Below are 12,277 nucleotides of genomic sequence, written 5' to 3'. Positions count from 1 at the left end.
AATAGGCACCAAGAAAATCACAGTTATAGCTTCAGAAAGGGCATCACTCCCCATCCCCCACCCACTATCACAGGTGCATCCCCAGCTTTCCAGGGCTCTGTATCTTCTCTTACTATAAAGACTCCTTCCACAGTGGGTGCAAGCAGGTAGGACACTTGCAGGGGGAGCCTCCCCAGCAAGAACAACTGGTCCTCTGAGTACTTCCCTTTGCAGGCTTAAGGGGGCCTTAGCTTAGAAATACTGACCACAGGTCTCGGTGCCCCACTGTTGTTGCCTTGGACACCACTGATATTTTAAATGACACACACCCAGTGTTTGAATAATCCAGCACAACCACTCTAAACCAGAATTTATGTGTAAAGAAAGGAAGAAAATGGTAAGGCATTTTTCTAGTTCAAGAACAAAACACACAAATGTCTATTCCTTTCAGAAAATAAATGTCAGTTAATTATTATTTCCATGGCAAGGAACTGTTTGGAAATAATCATAATTGAAGAAAAGAAAAAAACAGATCTCGAATGTTACATGCAGTCACTCATGAGACCAAAAAAAAGAAAAATTTTAACTAACAGAATGGTATAATGGAATACTTTGTTTTATTTTTTCTGAAATTCACCTCTTTCTTCCCCTTTGGAAATATTTTATACTCTCTTTCAAGATCTATTGATTAAAATACATTTACAGTTATCAAAAACCGAGACTTAAAGTGAATAAAGTCACAAACTCAGGGAGGGGCAAGGCTGACCTGGAACTATGATAAAAAGCTCCAAAGAGGAACCTCCACCCACAGGGCTCAAACAGGATGTCTGTGCCCAGGAAAGGTCCGGGGGGGAAGCACAAGACTTATACAATGTAGTTCCAGGTGGTTAGTCTCTGATTTTTTCTCATGGAAAATTTACATGGACAAAAAAATGAATCTTTAAAAAGAGCCATTCATGGCTCTGTGGAGAAATGATACAATTAAAATACTGCGTAGTCTGAAATGCACCGCGGAAGACAAATAGTTAATAATGAAGCTATGAACTGGAGAGGGGAAGATGGCGTTTGGGAACGTAGGGAAAGATCTGGAAATCTAGGCATTTATTGCCTGCCCTGGGAAGAGCAAGGGTGCAAGAACAGGGTCATGGATTTGTGACCCTGTTTCTCAAAATTTGGGAAAGTGATGGGGAAAAGAGTCCCCCCACCCCGGGGAGAAAGGAGGGACGGGGGACCCCAAAGACCACAGCTCCTCCAACGCAGGAGCCCCGGATACTGAGTCACGATTGTCCTCTGATCACCCTCCCCGTGGACACCACACAATCTGGAGTAGACACGGCCGCAGCAGTGAGCGGAGAGGCCGCCCTGGGTGCCGACTGCCGGCCGAGCCCCCACGCTGCCTGCCGCGCCGGCTGTGGACTCCGGTCCGCAGGTCCGGAGTTGATCGCTGGGAGGCCTGGGTCCCACCACAGCCAGTTCCAACCGGTCCCTCCGCCCCCGTCTCCCAACACCAGGCTCCCCAACTCACCATTTTTCGGTTTCTCGGCTTCCCTGTCGTCCACCCCACGACTACCGCGGCAAGTGCAGGTCTCAGCGACAGAGGATGCCGCGGAGCCACCGGAGCCCTTTAAGGGCACCGAGAGGGGATGTGCTGCGCGGCGGGAGCAAATGGGAATGAGCGAGCAGTCCACGCCACCCACGAGCGTCACTGGAGCGTCGCCCACTGGCGCCCACACGTACGTAACCAGCGACTCCCCTGATTGGACAGTTCGCAAGGCCCCGCCCACCGCGCCTGAGTGACAGGAGGCTGGAGTTCTCGTCTTTGCGCCGACCTTGTCCTGGCAGTGGGCCAGAACTGTCCCCTCCACGGACACTGCACTGAACCATAAGGCCGCGAGGCCCTCACGGAACTGTGACACTTCTTCACAGACACGGAGACTTAAAAGTGACCTCACCATATGAAATGAGTCTGGCTCCACTTTTATCTTTGACCATTTCCTTTGAGAGACGCCCATCCATCCCTACCTACCCCCACTCATTTGGTACTTTAAAAGCCCGCCGGCCTCAGGGGCACTTGGCTCTGGTGGGAGGATGAACCCCGCAGTCCTAGACCAGCCCTGAAGCCTCAGACACTAGCATGTGTGAAACACTGAGAAAGAGAAACCACCGGCAAACCTTTTCAGTGTAATTCCTTTAATACTTGTTTGTTGAAAGGTCAAAGGAGGCAAAACTGAAAGACCACTGCTGAGTGAAAAATGGCGACGGTATGAAGGATAAACAAAGAATCACAACCACCGTCATGAATGGGGCAGGACCGAGATGAGTGAGGGATGGGAACGTCAGGACACTCTCACCATTGCCCACAGGCCATTTATGAATCTTCATGAAGATTCCAAAGATGTTTCAATTATCACTAAATCTTGCCACAAAACATTTTGTATATTCTTTTCTGAATATATTTGCTGATAAAAATTTCAAGCAGGGCTTCCCTGGTGGCACAGTGGTTGAGAATCTGCCTGCCAATGCAGGGGACACGGGTTCGAGCCCTGGTCTGGGAAGATCCCACATGCCGCGGAGCGACTGGGCCCGTGAGCCACAACTGCTGAGCCTGCGCGTCTGGAGCCTGTGCTCCGCAACAAGAGAGGCCGCGATAGTGAGAGGCCCGCGCACCGCGAGGAAGAGTGGCCCCCGCTTGCCGCAACTAGAGAAGGCCCTCGTACAGAAACGAAGACCCAACACAGCCAAAAATAAATAAATAAATAAAATTTTTAAATAAATAAAAATAAAAATCCTTTAAAAAAAATTTCAAGCAGTAATTAAGTTTGGAAACAAACAATTTGTGTATGTTAGTTTGTCCTATAATGTGGCAATCTGAGTTTTCAGTCGCGGTTTTGGCAGAAAAATCAGTAAGAAGCCAAGTGTCTGTTGAGAAAGAATGGGTTCCATAAATGCATCATCATATTCAGTTTTTAAAAACAAAGGGTAGTGTGTGTGTGTGTGTGTGTGTGGAAAACAAACAAACAAAAAAAAAACCAAAGGGTATTGCTATGAAAAGATCTGGAGGATTTATCAATAGAGCAAATAAATGCAGTGTATTGCGATGTATATACCATGTTACCTTTTCTATAACCTTCGGAGACAGGTGGAACCTCGACCAACCCCCCCAAGTGTTGGTTGAGTAGTGGAGACTAACACACACCTACCAAGAATATATGAAAGGGTTAATTACTTCTGTAACTGAGGTCTCTGGGGAGAGCAGGGTGGGCCTCTCAAGCACGTGGGAAATGGATTGAGAACAAGGAACGGAGCCTGGCCTGGGTTTTTTAAACTGAGGTTAGGGGGTGGGCTAAGGTGGAGGTTCACACACAGCCTTTCTTATCACCTTGTACAGATGTGGGGCACAAAGGGAAGAAGGAGGGGTAAGATTTTAAAGCTGTCAACTGTCAAATAATGGAAAATACATACACTGGCCTCTGCCCCTGGTTCCTGGCACCCAGATCCTAAAAGCTTGTAAATTCCTAAGGGATAAGAGCACTAGGAGCATCTCTTGTTCCGCTGAAGCGACTCTGGCTGGGCTCCTGGATAGCTGCTGGGTGAGGGCTGGTCACCAGAAAGAGCAAGCCATGACCAGGAGCTTGGAATTTTCAGCCCAACACCCCATCCTCCAGAGAGGGAATAGGGCCTGGAAATGAAGTTAATAATCAATCACGCCTACGTGAGGAAACCTCCGTAAAATCCCAAGGGTATCCCAAGGGTATGGGGTTCGGAGAGCTTCCAGGTTGGTGAGGACATCCACATGGGGGAGGGTGATGCACCCCAACTTCACACGGACCCTCCCAGACCTCACCCTTTGTATCACTTCATCTGGCTCTTCACTTGTATCCTTTATCATATCCTTTAATAAACTGGGAAATAAACTGGGAAATGTAAGTTAAGTGTTTCTCTGAGTTCTGTGAGCCGCTCTAGCAAACAGAACCCAAGGAGGGGGTTGTGGGAACCCCTGATTTGTAGCCAAGTCAGACAGAAGTTGTGAATAACCTGGGGACCTACTCCTTGTGATTGGCATCTGAAGTTGGGGGGCGGGAGTGGCTGCCTTGTGGGACTTAGCCCTTAACCTGTGTAATCTGATGCTGTCGCCAGGCAGACAGTGTTAGGATTCAGTTAAGTTGTAGGACACCCCACTGGTGTCACAGAGAATTTACTTATTGTGGGGGGAAAGCCCTCACATATTTGGTGACCAAAAGTGTCAGGAGTGAAGTGTTCTGGGTAAAAGTAAAAGAGAAACACAGGCAGGAAGAACTGGGTTTTCTCTACTCAGGAAAAATACTGAGTTTTCCCAACATATCAGCAGTCAAACATTACAAGATGGAGTCAGAGACCTCTGATCTGGCAGATAAGGAGCTTAAAAGGTAACAGTCCCATCCTCAACAAACTTTTTGTAAAAAGCAAACAAACTGAAAAAATCAATGACTCTTCTTAGATCTATCAAAGAACTGAGGTCACAGGGCAAAGTGCTGTCTCCAAAATTGCAGAGAGACTGAAAAATAGCCATTCTGAAATATGCCCACAATATTCCACTCTTCTTAACAAGTCCTGTCCTCAAAAGAATGTGCTTCATTAGAGGCTAACCAACTGGGGTTCCACCAGTGCCTAAATGACATGAGGGGTGGGAAATAGGCAACTTGAGTCCCCTCTAGCCTTTCTGCCTGACCTCTCAGCAAATACTTGGTATGTTTTCCAAAACTATGCCAACTCTCCAGCACCAAGTGGGTGTCCTGCAATTCAATTCAAGTCTAACACAAACTAACCAGAGTTAACATCAGACTCCACAGTTTACAGGTTCAATCCTGTAAGACTGCCCCCATGTCAGATGCCAGCTGCAAACAGGGCAGCGGGCAGGTTATACACATTTCTGCATGGCCCACTACAAATTCAGAGGTTCCCTGGACAATACCTCATCTTCGTTAATTGGCTAGAACAGCTATCAGAATGAAGAAAAGCACTGCTTATTATTACCAGTTTACTGTAAAAGATACAAGTCAGGAACAGCCAAATAGAAAGGGTGCACCGGGCAAAGTGGTGGTCGGGGGCTAGGGAGCTTCCATGCCCTCTCCTGGCATGACAGCCTCCCAGCATGGTGATGTGTTCACCAACTGAGATTTCTCTGAATCCCGAGGTTTAGAGGTTTCGATGAAGTTTCCTCATGTCGACCATTGGTGAATAACTCAGTCTCCAGTCCCTCTTTCCTCCCCAGAGGTTGGGAACGGGGCTGAACATTCTAAGCCTCTAATCAAAGCTTGGCCTTCCTGGTGACCAACCCATACCCTAAAGCCATCTTAAGGGCCTGGAAGCAGTTGCCTCATTACAACATAAGATGCTCTCATCACTCAGAGAGTCCAAGGGCCTTAGGAGATCTTTGATAAGAACTGTGGACAAAGACCAAACATTTTTCTTATCATACCACAGAAGGTCACAGCCCAGGGAAACACGCTCATTAAAATACTGAGACCAAATCATGGGACGACAGAACATTTCCTCTCCACCCACAACATGCCACTACACCAAGAAGACTCCTGTTTCATCACAGTGGGACACACGGAAAGAACAGTATGTTTCAGAACTTATTTACAAGTCTCTACAGTACCCCAAAGGTGACATGGGAGACAAAAGCAAGGACATCTGAGGATATTTTACCCCTGACAGCTACAACAAATAGTCAACACAGCCTAAGGCCAGTCAGATAAACATAAAACCTCACACTAAGGCCTATTTACCTCAGCTCCTTTTCACACTACATCATGTCCAGTATTCAACAAAAAAATTCAAAGGCACAAGAAGACTTAAAAAACACATCTTCAGGAGACAGTGTAAGCAGGTCTTTGCAGGAAACTGCCCTCGGCAGGAAGTCCCTTTCCTTGTCACTTCAGCAAAGTTGTAATGTAACTAACTTTTAAACCAGGCGCCCCCATGCTCTCCTCATCTCCCGCCCAAGCACACCTTTCAAATCTTTTCATCACACAACACCTTGCCTAGCCTGTCGGTTCAAAGAAGTAGAAATGAGTAAGTAGAATAAGTAATTAACAGATGACCAGATCTCTTCCCTAGCTTCCCTTTCAGTAATCTCGTGAACAAACTGTGTGACCAAACTGTGTGATTAACATCTGGAGGAAGATCACAAGTCGACGAGCCTGCATGCAGTGGGGGGCAGTGACGACTGTGACCCCCTATTTCAATGATTAACTGAGATTACTTCCCTCTTTCCCTTTAAAACTTCCATGGCCGAGCAGGCCCTTGGGAGGTGGTTTTTTGGGTTCACCATCTTCCCGGATTGCCGGCACTCTGATTAAAGACAACTTTCCTTTCTATCAACATTTGTAAATTTGATTTTGTAAGCTGCGAGCAGCGGGCCATGATTCGATGACAATAGGACAAGGAAAAGAACCTGATTCAGATGTAGTGGGTATGCTGGAATTATCAGACCAGAAATTTGAAGCAACCATGATGAATATGCTAAGGACTCGAACAGAAATAGTGGATGAGGGACTTCCCTGGTGGTCTGGTGGTTAAGACTCCACGCTTCCAATGCAGGGGGCGCAGGTTCGATCCCTGGCCGGGGAGCTAAGATCCCACATGCTGCAGGGCATGGCCAAAATAATTTAAAAAAAACCCAAAGAAACAGTGGGTGATGTGCAAGTACAGATAGGTCATGTACGCAGATATGGAAACACCTGAGAAAGAACCAAAAGGGAAATACAAGAAATAAAAGACAAAAGCACAGGGCCTTCCCTGGTGGCGCAGTGGTTAAGAATCCGCCTGCCAATGCAGGGGACACGGGTTCAAGCCCTGGTCCAGGAAGATCCCACATGCCGTGGAGCAACTAAGCCCGTGCACCACAACTACTGAGCCTGTGCTCTAGAGCCCACGAGCCACAACTCCTGAGCCCAAGTGCCACAACTACTGCAGCCCGCATGCCTAGAGCCCATGTTCTGCAACAAGAGAAGCCACCACGGTGAGAAACCCGTGCGCTGCAATGAAGAGTAGCCCCCGCTCACCGCAACTAAAGAAAGCCCGCGTGCAGCAACAATGACCCAACACAGCCAAAATAAATAAATTTTAAAAAAAAATTAAAAAAACAAAAAAACCAAAAAAAACAAAAGCACAGAAATGAATCATTCCTTTGGCAGGGTGGGGGTGAGGGCACATCAATACAATGGAAATGTGTGAGGAAAGAATCACTGAGTTTGAGGAAATGTCAAGAGAACCTTCCAAAACTAAAATGCAAAGAGATGAACAAAAAAGGGAACAGAAATCCATCAACTTTGAGACAATTATATAAAGTGTAACATACACATAATGGGAATACACGAAAGAGAAGAAAGATAGAAGGGAAGAGAAGAAATAAGTGAGGCTTATGGGGACTGAGATTTTCCCAAAATTAATGACAGTCACCAAACCACAGATCCAGAAGGCTCAGAGAAATGAGATTAAAAACTGAAAAATGCACACCTAGAAATACCATATTCAAACTTGAGAAAAATCAAAGACAAAGAGAACATCTTAAAAGAAGGTAGAGTGAGAAAATATCAGGTATAGAAAAACGAGGATAAGAATGAAATCAAACTTCTTTTCAGAAACCATGTAAGCAGGAAGAGAGTTTCGTGAAATAAAGTGCTGAAAGAAAAACCACCCAACTAGAATTCTGTGTTGAGCAAAATTATCCTTCCAAGGTGAGAGAGAAATCAAGACTTTCTGAGACAAACAAAGATCAAGGGAATTTGTTATCAGCACACCTGCTTTGCAAAAACTGTTAAAAGAAATTTGTCAGGGACTTCCCTGGGGGTCCAGTGGTTAAGAACTCCATGCTCCCAATGCAGGGGGTCCAGGGTTCGATCCCTGGTCTGGGAACTAGATCCCGCATGCTGCAACTAAGATCCTGCATGCTGCAACTAAAGATCCCGCATGCCACAATGAAGATCCTGCACGTGGCAACAAAGATCCCACATGCCGCAACTAAGACCCAGTGCAGCCAAATGAATAAATAAATATTAAAAAAAAAAGAAATTTGTCAGGAAGAAGGTAATGATGAAGAAAGGAAGAGTGTTAGAGAAGGAAAAAATGAAGGTAAAATAAAATTATTTATTTCTGTTATTTTTTTTTTATTTTTATTTTTTTTAAATGTGATAGCCGCTTTTTTTTTAATTAATTAATTTATTTATTTATTTATTTATTTTTGGCTGTGTTGGGTCTTCGTTTCTGTGCGAGGGCTTTCTCCAGTTGTGGCAAGCGGGGGCCACTCTTCATCGCGGTGCGCGGGCCTCTCACTATCGCGGCCTCTCCTGTTGCGGAGCACAGGCTCCAGATGCGCAGGCTCAGCAGCCGTGGCCCACGGGCCCAGTTGCTCCGCGGCATGTGGGATCTTCCCAGACCAGGGCTCGAACCTGCGTCCCCTGCACCGGCAGGCAGACTCTCAACCACTGCGCCACCAGGGAAGCCCTATTTCTGTTATTTTTATGTATTCTGACAGAAAACACTTTGTTCAAAATCATAACAGCAACTATATATTCAGTAATTATAGCTTATGGATAAATGAAATGAATGATAGCAATGGTACAAGGGCAGGGAGGAGGAATTGGAATACTCTGTTATGAGAAAACTGCACATCCACTGAAGTGATGGTATACTGTTACTTCAGAGAGGACAAGGTTAGTTGTAAATGTATATTGCAAACTCATGGGCAACTACTGAAAAACGTATAATAGTAAGCCAGAAGAGGAGAAAAAAAATGGAACCACATTTTATGGTTACTCAATAAAACGTAGAGAAGACAGAAGAAAGGTGGAAGAGAATGAAGAAACAAGAACAAAGGTAACAAATAGAAAAGAGTAGAAATATGGTAGATATTGATCCACTCTATCAATAATCACCTTAAACATCAATGGTCTAAATACAAGAAATGAAAGACAGAAATTGTCAAGTGAATAACAAAATAACAATTACATGTTGTCTGCAAGAATCAGTTTAGATATAAAGACACAGATAAATTAAAAGTAAGGACCTTCTTTAAGATCCTCCCTGGTCGTCCAGTGGGTAAGACTCTGTGCTCCCAGTGCAGGGGGCCCGGGTTCGATCTCTGGTCGGGGAACTAGATCCCACATGCCATGCCGCAGCGAAGAAGCCCGTGTGGCGCAGCTAAGAGCACGCATGCTGCAACTAAAGATCAAGCATGCCACAGCTAAGATCCGGTGCAGCCAAAAAAAAAAAAAAAAAAAAAAGTAAAGGGTGGAGAAGGATATACCATGCCAACACTAAACAAAAGAAAACTGGCATAGCCACATATATATTTCTTTTAATTTTATTGAAGTATAGTCGATTTACAGTGTTGTGTTTAATTTCTGCTGTACAGCAAAGTGACCCAGTTATATATATTCTTTTTCATATTCTTTTCCATTATGGTTTATTACAGGATTTTGAATATAGTTTACTGTGCTATACAGTAGGACCTTGTTGTTTATCTATCCTATATATAATAGTTTGCATCTGCTAATCCCAAACTCCCAATCCTTCCTTCCCACCGACCCCCCCCACCCCGGCAACCACAGTCTGTTCTCTGTATCTGTGACGTCTGCAGACACTCCTGTCTGGTGCACAGGCACACCCAATGCTCTGCACACCTGACTCCCCCACCCTCCCACCCCATAGCCTGCTCCATGTATGTGCTCCAGACAGTGAGGGAAAGCCTCTCCCCTGTCTTGTAAGCACATGCATTCAGCTGGCTCAACTCAGTGGGATGGAAGAAGACAAGCATTTCAGGGGACTATATCTCAGGAAAACAAATGGGAGGCTCTCAGTACCCCGCCTGGTTGTGAGGGATCAAAAGAAGGCATACAGGGAATTCCCTGGTGGTCCAGGGGTTAGGACTCCAAGCTTCCACTGCAGGGGGCACAGGTTCAATCCCTGGCTGGGGAACTAAGATCCTGCATGCCGAGGGGTGCAGACAAGAAAAACAAAAAAAACAAACGAAGGCATACAATCTTAAGAATCCCTGCTAAAGAGGGAACAAGAGGTGTGAGGCGGGTGCATTCATAGATAAGGTCTGACAGAATCACAGAATTCCCAGCTGGGCTGACTGGTGAAAAGTGTTTCTTTCCCAAAACCAGTCAGTGGAGGAATTGACTGCTCCTTCACATGTGAACACAGCAATGCAAAACCTCAAGGAACACACACACACACACACACACACACACACACACAGAAAAATGACAACAAGGAAACTCAATAATTTTCTGGTAACCTATTCCACAGAAATGGAGGTCTAGAAATTGCCTAATGAAGAATTTAAGATAATTGTTCAAAGGAAGCTCAGGGAGCTTCATAAGAATACATACAGTCAACTCAACAAAATAAACAATACATGAACAAAAGGAGATGTTCAACTGATAGACAGAAATCACAAAGAACCAAACAGAAATTCTGGTGCTGAAGAGTACAATAAATGAATTGAAAAATGAAATACAGCTTCAAGAACTGACTTGATGAATCAGATAAAAGAATCTGTGAACGTGAAGACTGTTCATTTGAAATTATTCAGTTAGAAGGGAAAAGAGAAAGAAAAAAGGATGAAAAGGAATGAAGAAAGCTTACGGGAATTAGGGGACACCAGCAAAAGAAATAATATACACATTATGGAATGCCTATAAGGAGAAAAGAGGGAGAAGGGTAGAAAGCCTAGTTAAAGAAATGATGACTGGAAACTTCCCAAATATTCGGAAAGATATGGACATCCAGGTACCTAAAGCTCAAATATCCCTAAACAGGTTAAACCCAAAGAAGACTTCATAAAGATGCATTATAATTGAATTATTAAGAATCAAAGAAAGAGAATTTTGAAAGTAACGGGAGGAAAGTGATACATCACATAAAGGGAACTCCAATAGACTATCAACAAATTTCTCAGCAGAAACCGTGAGGCCATAAGAGAGTCGCATGACATATGCAAAGAGCTGAAAGAAAGAAACTGCCAACCAAGAAAGCTTTACTCACCAAAGCTGTCCTTCAGAAATGAAGGAAATAGGGCTCCCCTGGTGGTGCAGTGGTTGAGAATCCGCCTGCCAATGCAGGGGTTCCGGGTTCAAGCCCTGGTCCAGGAAGATCCCACATGCTGCAGAGCAAGTAAGCCTGTGCGTCACAACTACTGAGCCTGTGAACCACAACTACTGAGCCCACGTGCCACAACTACTGAAGCCCACGCACTGCAACAGAGTAGCCCCCGCTTGCTGCAACTAGAGAAAACCTGCACACAGTAACAAAGACCCAATGCAGCCAAAAATAAATAAATAGATAAATTTATTAAAAAAAAAAAAAGAAATGAAGGAAACAAAGACTTCGCAAACAAACAAAAGCTGAAGGAGTTCACCACCACTACACCTGCTTTACAAGAAATGCTATAGGGATTTCCTCAAACTGAAATGAAAGGATGCTAATTAGTAACGTGAAAGCACATGAAAGTATAAAACTAATCAAAGTAACTAAGAATTGGTTGTTTGAAAAGATAGACAAACCAAAAAAAAAAAAAAAAAAGATAGACAAACCATTAGCTAGACTAAGAAAAATGAGAAAAGATTCAAATTAATAAAATCAGAAATGAAACAGGATAAATTATATGGGGTGCAACAGGAATATAAGGGATCATAAAAAATTACTATGAACAATTATATGCTAATAAGTTGGATAACCTAGAGCAGCGGTTCCCAAACTTTTTGGCACCAGGGACCAGTTTCATGGAAGACAATTTTTCCACGGACTGGGGGTGGGGGGGGATGGTTTCAGGATGATTCAAGCACATTACATTTATTGTGCACTTTATTTCTATTATTATTACATTGTAATATATAATGAAATAATTATACAACTCACCATAATGCTGACAGGAGGCGGAGCTCAGGCTGTAATGCGAGCCATGCGGAGTGGCTGTAAATACAGATGAAGCTTCGCTCGCTTGCCTGCCACTCACCTCCTGCTGTGCGACCCAGTTCCTAAAAGGCCACTGACCGATATCGCTTCGTGGCCCGGGGGTTGGGGATCCCTGATGTAGAGGTATTAGATAAATTCTTATAAACAGGGCTTCCCAGGTGGCACAGTGGTTAAGAATCCGCCTGCCAATGCGGGGGACACGGGTTCGAGCCCTGGTCCGGGAAGATCCCACATGCCGGGGAGCAACTAAGCCCGTGTGCTACAACTGAGCCTGTGCTCTAGAGCCCACGAGCCACAACTACTGAGCCCGCATGCTCAACTACTGAAGCCT

General features: G+C 44.8%; 1 protein-coding gene and 1 long non-coding RNA gene across 4 annotated transcripts in view; one reads left to right on the top strand and one right to left on the bottom strand.

The window, feature by feature from the left end:
* LOC309624695 (uncharacterized protein) overlaps window positions 1-12,277 on the bottom strand; it is a 49,984-nt gene that overhangs the window by 27,159 nt on the left and 10,548 nt on the right. Inside the window, exon 1 of one of the 3 annotated variants that reach the window (XM_082383081.1) lies at window positions 1,505-1,657. The exons of the other annotated variants lie outside the window; for them this stretch is intronic. Within the exon in view, the coding sequence (XP_082239207.1) occupies window positions 1,505-1,507 (3 nt within the window). The 5' untranslated portion in view covers window positions 1,508-1,657. Of the gene's footprint in view, window positions 1-1,504; window positions 1,658-12,277 lie in introns of those variants that run through there. 3 annotated transcript variants of the gene reach the window in all.
* LOC309624722 lies at window positions 1,649-2,741 on the top strand. The gene is made up of 2 exons (XR_014242098.1): window positions 1,649-1,712; window positions 2,191-2,741. It is a non-coding gene; the product is annotated as an uncharacterized lncRNA (long non-coding RNA).

Source organism: Balaenoptera borealis (genome assembly GCF_965194805.1).
Source record: "Balaenoptera borealis genome assembly, chromosome: 2".
NCBI lineage: Eukaryota > Metazoa > Chordata > Mammalia > Artiodactyla > Balaenopteridae > Balaenoptera > Balaenoptera borealis.
The sequence above is the reverse complement of the archived record's forward strand: the minus strand, read 5'-3'. Positions and strand labels throughout refer to the sequence as shown.